The sequence below is a fragment of the Miniopterus schreibersii genome (assembly GCF_964146895.1).
Source record: "Miniopterus schreibersii genome assembly, chromosome: 9".
Classification (NCBI taxonomy): Eukaryota; Metazoa; Chordata; class Mammalia; order Chiroptera; family Miniopteridae; genus Miniopterus; species Miniopterus schreibersii.
In genome coordinates this window covers 42,097,763-42,110,986 of record NC_138118.1, presented here as the reverse complement: position 1 = coordinate 42,110,986, position 13,224 = coordinate 42,097,763, and the positions used below count along the sequence as shown (strand labels likewise).

Below are 13,224 nucleotides of genomic sequence, written 5' to 3'. Positions count from 1 at the left end.
CTTAATTTTGCTGTGAACCTAAAACTGGTCTGAAAAAATAAAGTCTTCAAAAATAAAATGTTAAAGAAGGATTAAAAGTGAATGAATAGCCTGGCCAGGCGTGGCTTGGTGGCTGAGCGTCGACCTAGGATCTAGGAGGTCGCAGTTTGATTCCTGGTCAGGGCATATGCCCGGGTTGCGGGCTCAGTCCCCAGTCAGGGGTGTGCACGAGGCAGCCGATCAATGACTCTCTCATCATTGATGCTTTCCTCTCTCTCACTCTGCTTTCCTCTCTCTGAAATCAATAAAGATATATTTATAAGAAAAAAAAGTGAATGAATAAATAAAGTTCCCAGCATACCCCTCCCTTCTTGGTCCCATTTTCCCTGCTTTTACCCCAGAGCTAATGCTATTTTGAATTTGACAACCACTATTACAATGCACATATTTATACTTTAATTACATAGTTATATATGCAAAACAATATATAGCATAGTCTATCATGTTCTTAGGTTTAAAAAATTTTTATACTGTATGTCTCTTTCTGCAACTTGCTTTTTCACATCATTTTTTTTAGAATTATCTGTATTTGGAAATTTATTAATTTAAATGTCACATAGTAGTCTACTTAATAAATGAACCAGTTTATTCATTTTTCAATTGAAGGAAGGGTTGTTTTCACTGTTTCACTATTATAAACAATAGTGCAATAAAAATTCTTGGCCCAGACTAGGTAGCTCAGTTGGCCAGAGCATCATCCCGATACACCAAAGCTGTGGGTTCAATCTCCAGTCAGGGCATGTACAAGAAGCAACCAATGAATGCATAAATAAGTGGAACAACAAATCAATATTTCTCTCTCTCTCTATCTTTCTCTCACCTCCCTCTTCCTCTCTCTCTAAAATCAATAAATAAGCCCTAGCTATTTTTTCTCAGTGGTTAGAACATCAGCTGGTGGACTGAAGGGTGCCAGGTTCGATTCCAGGAAAGGGCACATACCTCAGCTGTAGGCTTGATACCCAGCCCCGGTTGGTGTGTGTGCAGAAGGCAACCAATCATTGTTCTCTCTCACATCAATTATTCTCTCTCTCCCTCTCTCCCTTCCACTCTCTGAAGAGGATAAAAAAATAATAAAATAAAATAAATTAAAATTAAAATTAAAAATAAATTCTCATACATACGTACCAGAGTTTCTCTAGGGTATAATCTTATCAGAGAAATAATAAAATCAAAGGTATACACATTTTAAAACTTACAGATCAATTTCATAAAATTGAGTAAAGTGGCTAAACCACTTTATTTTCCTACAATTAGAGTACAACAACAGTTTGTGATCTCATCCAACACTTAGTTCTGTCTTAGATTTTGCCTATCTCATGATTGAGAAATAGTATCTTGTTTAATTTGTATTTCCCTAATAACTAGTTAATCCTCCAAAAAGAGACTAAACATCTTTTCACATTTACTGGATGTGTTCTTTAAATTGCCTATTCATAGTCTTTATTTTTTCAATTGAGTTGTTTATCATTTTCTTATTAAATTATAAACTTTTCAATATCTCATAGGTAACACTTCCCCCTTAAAATTGTATTAATGTTATGTACAATTTTGAAATAATCTTAAACATATAAAAATTTTGAAAAACATAGTAAAAAAACAATTGTTTTCCCTGAATCATTTGTGAATAAGTGATTGACATGAGGCCCATCACCCTCGAGTGCAATGCTTTAAGGTGTATTTCCAACACACAAGAACATTCTACTACATAATATCAATATCAGGAACAAGATCAGGAAATTAACATTAATACTTCCAATGTAACATTTAAAAAAATAATAATAATAATGATTACTTTTAAAAAATAATAAAGAATTGATGCTTAAGGTGTGTACATTAAATCACAGTATCAACTCTTTAACAGATGATAATAAGGGTTTAAAACTCTTTATTCTTTCAACAAAAGGGTGAACATTAGGATTGACAGCATGCGAATGACTGCTTTAATCCCCCCCCCATTTTTGATAACACAGAAGGAATGAGATTAAACTGCTCCTGAAAATTTAAACATTAGATCAACCTTTCTGAGAATAATTGCTGGGAAAAACTGATTGAAATCTCCTTTGGCAATTTCTGTTCAAAGCTCTCCTAAAATAGTTTTAATACAGACCCACTCAGAGGCTATGGCTAACCTTTGAAAATTCATTTAAGATATAAGATTCTTTTATCTCTTTGTTTCTAGTGCAAGTTATTTATGAGTGACATACATTCTGTGTTATAAGGTTATGTTTATATAGCAAATATAAAAATAATAATAATGGCTGCCAATAATAATTTTTTAGTATTAGCCATGTGATAAGAACTCTGTTACTAATTTACATGTGTTATTTCATTTATTCTTTAGGACAACTCTATGACGATTAGAGTACCTTCTTCAATAGAAAAATAGAAAAACTGAAGAGAGTATATGTAGACAACACTTTGGGGAATTTTTCTGTAGTCTGAGGAAATAAAATTAGGCAGTAAAGCTGAAGAAAGAAACAGAGTCAAGATAGATTTGCTTTATTGTCTTTGAGTAGAAGATACACTAGCATGATTATATGTGATGAAAAACTGACGAAGTGGCAGAGAGAGGGGATCTACTAAAGCAATGTACATGAGTGATGGGACCTAACACAAAAGTGGAGTACTTGGTCTTTGCTAGGAGCAAGTGCAGTCCATCCATATTAATAGGAGAGATGAAAGAATATACGGAGAAAAATGCAGAGTTGGGGTTACTTGGGGAAGTGAGAGGTACACATAATGTATAGTGTTTCCTATCTATGAAGTGTGCTATATATATGAATGTCATTATCAGGTGCACTGTAGTGCCACTCCTTCCTATCTTTAGTAGTTTTCTTTAGATTTTGCTATAGTTGTAGTGTTCCCAAAGTTTTTTGTTTTTTTATCAGTTTACTATCTTCACAGTTAGCCATTATTATTCCTGAAAACCAAAATTATCATAAGGAAAAGCCGAAAAAGCTAAAGTAGAGATGGCATTTCCTTAAAAAAATATTTTCTGTCTCAATAAGAAGTACATGTGAGGATAAGAATTTTAGAGAAAAAGCCCGGCCGGGCGTGGCTCAGCGGTTGAGCATCCACCTGGGATCCAGGCGATCAGGGTTCGATTCCCAGTCAGGGCACATGCCCGGTTGTCGGCTTGATCAATGACTCTCTCATCATTGACGTTTCTGTCTCTTTCTCCCTCTCCTTTCCTCTCTCTGAAATCAATACAGATATATTTAAAGAAAAAAAAAAAAGAATTTTAGAGAAAAAAGTATGTTCCTTTTTTCTTCTTGCATCTGTTTCCTCTGAACTAAATGAAGCCACAGTTTATAGATTTTTATCTAGAAGTTCTGAATATACCAATTGGCCAGTTAAACTCACTGATTAGACAAAAATGTTGTAAACAAATTCTGAAACAATTTCTTCTGTCATTTTCTGTCTACTAAAAAATGAGTCATTAAATTACTTCGAACCTTGAGTATTTCATATACTATTCCAAGGACTTCTCAGTTATAAATAAATAAGTAAACTAAATATAAACCATATCCTTACCTCTCACAGCTGACTGGGAAGGCTGAGTTAAAACTTTGATATCTAACGCACTGTTGATACTTTCTTCTAAAGCAGCACAATATCCATCCACAACACTGGTAATAGTATTCTTCAAAGTTCCAAGATTATGGAAAACCTGAAGAGCTGTTCCAACTTGGGTTGGATTCTTTTAAGAGGTGCGGGGGGGAGGGGGAAAATAGATAGAAATACATATTGGTATTTGAACAGTTACTACAGTATTTTACTACAGTATTTTCAAATTATCAAAGAAAAGAACAAAGACAATGCATTTGGAACAAATATTATTTTTAGTCATTATTTATTTCATAAAAAAACAAGTTAAATATTCTATAATAAGTTCACCCCTTTCACTTTTCCTCCTCCTTTAAAGGATAAGATCAGAAGTTGTTATATTATTAGAGCATATTTAAAATTTACCATCGGCCCAGCCGGACATGGCTCAGCAGCTGAGCATCGACCTAGGATCCAGGCGATCAGGGTTCGATTCCCGGTCAGGGCATATGCCCAGGCTGCGGGCTTAATCCCTGGTTGGGGGAGTGCAGGAGGCAGCCGATTAATGACTCTCTCATCACTGATGTTTCTATCTCTCTCCCTCTCCTTTCCTCTCTCTGAAATCAATAAAGATATTTAAAAAATAAATTAAAAAAATTAAAATTTACCATCAGTCCTATGAAGAGAGCCATTCTAGAGACAAAAATCCTGTATTTGTTTAGAGAATAAATAAATGAATTCTGAATAGTTAACTGAGTGCTGAGCCATGCAGACTGATATATACTTTTCATTATATTTTATTTATTCACTCTAACTACAAATATTTATACAGCACTTATTATGTGTCTGTCTTGGTTCTAGGTGCTGGAAATAGAGTAGCAAACAAAATCAAGCAAGTCCCTGCCTTCATGGAGCTTATATTTACAGAGAATGTATAAAAATAAATGTGACAGAATATCAGGTTGTGATAAATGTTGTAAAAAATTAGCCAGTGAAATAGCAAAAAGATCTTAATGATGGCTGGAGCAGAGTGACTAAAGCAGAGGAAGGTAGGGGAAAAGGTAGATAGTAGAAACACTCTCTACGAGAAGATTAAGTCCATAGTAATATAGATTGTTGTATTTGTCATCAGTTAAAGGACTGAATTACCAAGCCAGAATCTAGTTCACCAATACATATTTCCAGGCCCAAATAGCTGAAATTCCTCTTTCATTTATGATTCAGTGCTTGTTATTAGAATGTAGTAAAAAAGTTAAATTATTTCTTTAACTTACATTCTTTTTTAAAAATATGTTTTTATTGATTTTACAGAGACAGGAAGGGAGAGGGAAAAAGAGAAACACTGATGAGAGAGAAACATCAACATCGATTGGATGCCTCCTGGTGGGGATCAAGATCAAAACCAGGCCATGTACCCTGACCGGGACTCGAACCAGTGGCCTCATGGTTCACGGGTCCACACTCAACCACTGAGCAACACCGGCTGGGCTAACTTATATTCTTCACTGGTGAATTTATAAATAAGCCAAAAGGTTGTTTCTGAAATCTACTGGTGTTAGTAGTAATAGTACATAACTGCAGATACATACAAATACACACAGAGGCAAACAGAAATATCAGAAAACATGGTTCATGAATAACAATGCCCCTTTTGGATTTTTAAAAATTAAACAAGGAAAATAAGCAAATGGACACTATTTCAAATTAAATGTTTTAATTTAAAAAGCTTAACTTAATATGGTTATAACAGAATTTAATTCTAGTATATACTATCAATTCTCTCTCAGTACTAACAAATAAAATGGGAGGAAATAAGGTACTTCATATAAAATTATTAACTGAAAATATGGGGTGTAGTATGAGTTGTTATTTTCATCCAGAGTGATGATATTTTTTTATTTTTTATTATTTAGAGAATTAAAATTAGACAGCTGTAAAGAAATTTCCCTTATCACTATTTAAGTGTCTATATAATCCAAGAAAACATTACCTGAGCAAATTCAAAGAATATACTCAACCTTATAAAACTAGAATACTAATATATACTGTAAAATTATACTTATTACCTTTCCTATCTTCAAAGGATCTGAAATGTGAAGCTTCTCAACAATAAGTAAGGTTTCAGTGTTAGCAGTTGAATGTACACTGTAAGTTATATGTGTACATTAATTGAAAAACATTTAAAGTCATATTTCACTTAAAAGACTTGGCTAAAATGGACCAGTCTTCAAATTTCCCACTACAAAAATGATTAACTTCCAAAAACTTTTCAAAACAGAACATACATATCTCATTTTTAAAAGGCATCTAATATAGGTTGGATCAAGGCAACCAATCAATGTCTCTCTCTCACATCGATGTTTCTCTCACTCTACCTTCCCTCCCTTCCACTCTCTCTAAAAAGTCAATGGAAAAAATATACTTGGGTGAGGATTAACAACAACAAAAAGATATCGAATATACCCCTAGCTAGTGTGATTCAGTGGTTAGAGTGTCAGCCCGTGCCTGAGGGGTTACAGGTTCGATTTCCACTTAAGGGCACATACCTGGGTTGCAGGTTCAATCCCTGGCCCCCATCAGGAGCAAGCAGGAGGCAACCAATCCATGTCTCTTCCTCACTCTTTCTCTCTTTCTCTCTCACCCCCTCCCTCCCTCCCTCAGTTCCATTCACTCTAAAAAATCAATGAAAAAGATATTCTTGGGTGAGGATTAACAAAAATGAATAAATAAAAAATGAAGCAAATACTGAACTATATGACCTTTCAATATGTATAGCAGGATGAGAGATAAAGACATGTAAAGCAGTAATTTGAATGTTCCATGATAAATGAGAGGAGAAATGGAGGGTTTAATGAAAATACCTGAGAGGTAATTAACTCAGAACTGGGGAGGGGAAGAGAGATGGAGGAGTTCATGCTCCTTAAAGGAAGGAGTCCCAGGTAAGACCTGAAATGAAGTTGCTATGGAAGGTGTTGGGAGTGGAAGTGAGGAACTGCAGAAGGTTTACAGGAGTGAGAAAGCAAAACAAGCAAACAAACAAAAACCCCTGCTCCAAGCAGGGAAACAGCATATACAAAGCTTGTGAATGACAGCACACTGTGGAAACTAACACGATACTTGACAGGTGAGAGACTACACAAATATCCACTACAAATCCAGGTGCCTACATAGCAGCTCTCAAACTTTTGGTATATATAAAAGAATTAACTGGGGGAACTTGTTAACTGAAGAGAAGGTATACAGAATACTTATGTGATGCTGGTAAGGTTTTAGTGTTTTTTGTCTGAATGCTGGTATTACATGTATGTTCACTGTGAAAAACTGAGTTGCACTCATGGCATATGCACTTTTCTTTTGATTATATTTTAATTAAAAAGTCTAAAGACAATAACAGGAAATGAAAGAGATAAGATGACACAAAAAGATATATCAGAAAAAGCCTCTGCTTTTCTGTATACCTAAAACACCATTCAAAAATGCTTCATAGTTTCTTTTGGGACAGACATCAAATAAAACAGAATGTGAATATTTAAACTATTAAACAAACACGAATCTTATATAGTTTTTTCCCAAGACAATATAAGCCAGCTTTATGTATATGTATATACACAGTCACAATTAGTTATCATTGTTTTTAAAAATAATTGACTCCAGCCGAGCTGGCATGGCTCAGTGGTTGAGCATCAACCTACAATCCAGGAGATCTCGGTTCGATTCCCAGACAGGGCACATGCCCGGGTTTTGGGCTTGATCCTCAGTGGGGGGCATGCAGGCGGCAGCCGATCAATGACTCTCTCATCACTGATGTTTCTCCTTCTCCCCCTCTCCCTTCTTCTCTCTGAAGTCAATAAAGTCACATTTTTAAAAAATTAAAAATAAAAATAATTGATTCCTAAAATATTGCCTAGTGTGAAATATGTATGTCATTTTTTAAAAATCTCCATACTGCTGTCTATGTCTGAGTTGTTGTTGTTTTTTTAATGCTATTATGGACTGAATGTCTGTGTCCCCTCCCCTCACCCCAAATTCAGTTGAAGTTGGAGCCCTAACCCCCAATGCAATGGTGTGTGAAGACGGGGCTTTTGGGAGATAATTAGGGTTAGATGAGGTCCTGAAGGTAGGACCTTGATGTGATGGCATTAGTGCCCTGTCTCACCTCTCTCTCTCTTTCTGTCATGTGAGGACACAGCAAGAAGGCAGCTGTCTGCAAGCTAAGAAGAGAGACATCACCAGAAACTGAAACCTACCTAACCTTGATCTTGGACTTTCCAGCCTCCAGAACTGTGAAAAAGTAAACTTCTGATATTTAAGCAACCCAGTCTATGGTATTTTTTGTTGTGGTAGCTCAAGCTGCTAAATGTTTCTATACTTTACAAATGGGTTAAATTTTAGAGGGTATGGTGGGTTGAATAGTGTCCCTGCAAAATTCATGCCTACTCACAACCTCAGAATGTGACCTTATTTGGAGAGAGGGTCTTTGCAGATGTGATTAGTTAAGTTGAGATGAAGTCATACTGGATTATGGTGAGTTCTAAATCTAATGGCCCATGTCCTTATAAGAGGAGAACAGACACACATAGTGAAAAAGGCCATGAGATAACAGAAGTAGAGATTGGAATTATACATTTACAAGCCATGGAACTTCAAGGTATGACTGAAGCCACCAGAAGCTGAAAGAGGCAAGAAAGCATTTTTCCCTAGAGCCTTCAGAGGGAACATAGTCTAGTAAGGCCTATTATATATAAACCAGGGATTATTTTAAGGGCTTTACATGTATGATGTCTGTTGAAAAAAAACAACAGGCCCAAAATGGAGTCACTTATGCTAAGCCCACATCACCAAATCAACATTTAACACCTAACTTAATTACAGTTACAACATTCCCCAGTAACACAGTCTTAACTGGTCAGTCTGGAATGTTTTGGTTAGCACTAATGAGGTCACCTGCCACATAGTCACCTTCCATTCACCACAGGACTATGAGGTAATCCTTTCTTTCCTTATCCCTTGGCCCTTCTGCCTATAACTGCCTTCCACTTTGTAGAGCTCCCTGGGGCTCCTTTATACATGATAGATGAGATGCTCCCTGATTTATCAATCACTCAATAAAGGTAATTAGATCTTTAAAATTTACTCAGTTAAATTCTGTGGTTTTTTTGAACATGTCTAACCTTCCCCAACAAAATCTTCAAAGTAGCTATTATTGTTCCCTACTGAAAGACAGGGAAACTGAGGAAAAAGAAGTTTAAAAAAGGTCTAAGACAACAGAGAATAAATGGCAGATCAGAGTGTCAAACTTTAAAGTGTATGATTTTAAAGTTCGTGCTTTTTCCAAGTAACAATGGTTATTTGCAAATGATCATTAATACCAATTAAAGGAAAGTCTGGTTTTCTTTAAGAAGTAAAGTTTAAAAGAAGAAGCAATGAATGCTATTTTTTTAGTTTGTTAAGTTTAAAGCCTCCCTGAAAACTGCCCATGAGCAAACTCCTTTCCAAGAACCCTGGATCACTGTGTTCTCTGGGAAGCTTGTATTAATTCAGGAGCAAACAGTTAATCAATTTCTTGCCTCACCCACCTGGCTCCCCACTCTTTGCTGTAAATCACAACTTTAGCATAGTTTAAATCAGTAAAATTATAAATTGTCCTTAACAGGATCCTCTTTCTCATCCCACAGATAAGCCTCACAAATGCAATGTGAACACTTCAATTCACTGCTCATCTCAAACTGCCTGATCTGTGTGCCTATTTTCTCAATGTTTCAGAATGAACTCTATGACTTCTGTTTCCTTATACAACCTACCAACCTCCTCTCTGTACAAAATCAGACCCATTCTTGGTATTCTGTGCTCTTGGTGGTCTTTATTTATCATAATGTGCCACTCTGATCTGTGGATATAGTATACTGGATGGAGATGATTTCTCCCTTACACAGCATTGTTTGTTTAAAGGGCCTTCATACCCACCAATTTTGTCATCGAAACATAAGTAGAGTAGATATTACAATGCTCATTTTACAGTTAAGGAAACCAAGATAGGAAACCAAGAGAGTAGGCCCACAGCTTCTCAGTGGCAGGCCAGTTTTATGTCTTGGGACCTTCACTCCTTAATCTATACTCTTAAAGAAGCCATCTTATCATGATACACTTGACTTTAAAACATCTCCAGGTACACCATTTTTGCATGTTGGAAATATTCTCTGACAATTGTAATAAATCTCAAAACAGACAGACTAAACACATTAGAAAAATACCGTGCTAGACAGAGACACATTTCTACTGAAAAGGTAACAATGTTTCTAGACAATGTCTTCTCTTTAAATGAGAAAGTCAATATTCTAAGAATAATTTTTCTACAAATCGTCACTGTGACCTTCAACAAATCATTTAACCTTACAGAAAATTACCCAACTTCATAAATTGTAATATAAAATGCAATAAAAGACCATGTAATAGAGTAGAAGCGATAATTTCATAAGTAGATCAAGATAGAGTTCTGCTTCAAAAGCATTTCAGAAGACAGCACAGCCGTTTTATTACACTAAAATTATTTCTCCTGCTTTGGAAATAAATATGATGCTTATTTTTTTCTTTTTCAATGTCTTGGTATTATTACAGTGAGGGAAAAAAAATCCCACAAGAACACAGTCAGAAAAAAAGCATAGTTGTTTAAGATCCCTAAAAAGCTTGCCAAAACAGGAACACTGTAACCAAAGCAACAGCTGGCACTGAGCTAATGGAACAGAGATATATCTGCAGACTACTGTAAAGATTGTTCCAAGAAATAGCAAGCAATATTCAAGCATTTGCTAGGCTATAGGCAATAAGAAATGACCTTTGTGAGGATAAATACAGCATTAAGTCAAAAGTTTGAGAGGATTTTAAAGAGCTGGACATCACTGAAATTAGAAATACAAAGAGACAGAATTTGACTTAGTTGAAAATGAAATACAAAAATGAAATAAATGTACAAGACCAAGATTCCACTGTGATGATATATTAAAAGTGTGAAGCCTGGCCAGTACAGCTCAGTTGGTTGGAGCATGTCCCTGCAACAAAGGGTCATGGGTTTGATTCCCGGTTAGGCACAAACCCAGGTTGAGGGTTCAGTCCCTGGTTTGGAAGGATGTGGGAGGCAACTGATAGATGTTTCTCTTTCAAATCAATGTTTCTCTCTCTCCCTCTCTCTTCTTCTCTCTCTAAAATCAATAAAAAAACAACCCCAAAACATATCCTCAGGTGACGATTACAGAAATATGTTTGAAAGGATCGTATAATCCTTGTATCAAAAAGACTAAGAATCAAAAATTCAAAGAACAGCTCTCTCTCATTATTTAGACAATCTTTACTGCTGGGAAAAAAGCAAAAAGCTTTTTTTTCCCCCCTAGCATAGAAAGTATACAGATCTTTACCAAAAAGTAGGTAATTCTTTAAACCACTCTCTCAGTGGAATACATATTTAATAAAATTAGGCTGACTTTTGGGTAAATTTTAAGGCTAAAAAGCTCAGCTCCTTAATGATGCACAATAATTGAGGAACTTTAAAATCCAAATATTTTATTTATCAAGAGTAGTATTAATAAACTCACAACACCTTATATATAACAGGAATATATTAGGACAAAATATTTAAGGCAATTTACAATACCTGTGTGCATATGTTGCAACATGATATATACATTACACCTTTCTTGGAGCTATAACATGCCTAAAACATTGAAAACCTAATGGAGGTGCATGGGAGATAACATGTAGTAAAGGAAGAAAGAATCACATTAAATAACATAATTTAAAATCAAGAATTATATTAGCTACCTTGGTTGTGATTCAGAGCTCATCAGTGGCTTTTCTGATTCAGTAACATACAGCTATTAATGCTTGATATGTACTTCTCGGCTAACCTAATATGATTATTTCAGAACCTGTTAACAATCAACAGTCAACAGTGTATAACCTAAATGAAATTAAGAGACTAAACAGGATATTTAAGAGCATAATATAATCTTATCAACCAGAAATCAACTTTATTCTAGCCCATTTTAAAGAGAAGCCACTCTACCAAGACTGGGAAATGTAAGCAACTCTACTTATTACATAGAAACAGAGAGGGAGTCAAAAAGAGAAGATAAAGAAACATACCCCAAATAAAAGAACAGGACAAAACTCCAGAAAAGGAAAAAAAAACTAAATAAAATGGAAAAAAATAAATCAATAAAATGGAGACAAGAACTCTGCCTGGTTATAATGGTGCTCATTGACTTAGGTGAAGAGTAGATGAACTCAGTGAGAACTTCAACAAAGAGATAGGAAACATAAAAAAAATGAGATAGAAAACATGAAAAAGAACCAGTCAGAAATGAAGAATACAATAACTAAAATGAAGAATACATTATAGAAAATCAATAGTAGGGTATTAAGCAGAAGATCAAATCAGTGATTTGGAAGGTAAGGAAGCAGAAAATATCCACTCATAACAAAAAGAAAAAAGAACCCCACAAAATAAGGGAAGTATAGAGTCCCTGGGACAACTTCAAGCATACTAACATTCCCATCATTGGGATATCAGGAGAAGAGAGATAGCAAGAAATTGAAAACCAATTTGAAAAAATAATGATGGAAAACATCCCTAACCTGGTGAAGGAAATAAACATACAAGTCTAGGAAGTGCAGAGAGTCCCAAACAAGCTGAATCCAAAGAGGCCCAGACCAAGACACATGATAATTTAAACACCAAAGGTTAAAGACAAAGAGAATCTTAAAAGCAGAAAGAAGCCCGGCCAGTGTGGCTCAGCAGCTAAGTGTCAACCCACGAACCAGGAAGTCACAGTTCAATTCCCAGTTGGGGCACATGCCTAGGTTGTGGGCTCAATCCCCAGAAAGAAGCACGCAGGAGGCAGCCGACTGACGACTCTCTCTCATCATTGATGTTTCTATCTACCTCTCCCTCTCCTTTCCTCTCTCTGAAATCAATAAAAACATATTTAAACAAACAAAAAAATGCAGCAAGAAAATAACCATTATTTACCTATAAGGGAGCTCCCATGAGACTGTCAGCTGATTTCTTAACAAAAACTTTGCAGGCTAAAAGGGATTGGCATGAAATAGTCAAAGTAATGAAAAGCAAGGACCTTCTTTTTTACTGCCAAGTAGTACTCCATTGTGTAAAAGTACCAAAGCTTTCTCTTTTCCACTCATCTACTAATAGACACCTGGACTGGTTCCAAATCTTGGCTATTGCAAATAATACTGCAAGGAACATAGTGGTGCATATATTATTTCAAATCAGTGACTTACAACAAATTAGTGCAAATGACAACATAAACCTGGAGAGCAGTGAAATAAGCCAGCCAGAGAAAGTACCATATGAGTTCACTGATATGTGGAATCTAATGAACAAAATGAACTAACAAGCAAAACAAGAGACAGACTCATAGAGAGAGAACAGCTGCGGGGGATGGAGGTTGGGGAGGGGGATTGAGCAAAAAATAAAATAAACTCATGGACACGGAAAATGGTGTGGTGATTACTGCAGGGTTGGGGGAACGGGGAGGCAGAGAAGGGTATGGGAGGATAAATGGTGATGGACAGAGGCTTGACTGGGGGTGATGAACACACAACACACTGTATAGATGGTATGTTGTA

General features: G+C 35.7%; 1 protein-coding gene across 2 annotated transcripts in view; it reads right to left on the bottom strand.

The window, feature by feature from the left end:
• The window catches only part of COG5 (component of oligomeric golgi complex 5), a 324,571-nt gene that overhangs the window by 158,264 nt on the left and 153,083 nt on the right, over positions 1-13,224 (bottom strand). For both annotated transcript variants that reach the window (XM_081146842.1, XM_081146843.1), the window contains exon 8: positions 3,574-3,739. In XM_081146842.1, the coding sequence (XP_081002968.1) occupies positions 3,574-3,739 (166 nt within the window). The remainder of the gene's footprint in view (positions 1-3,573; positions 3,740-13,224) is intronic.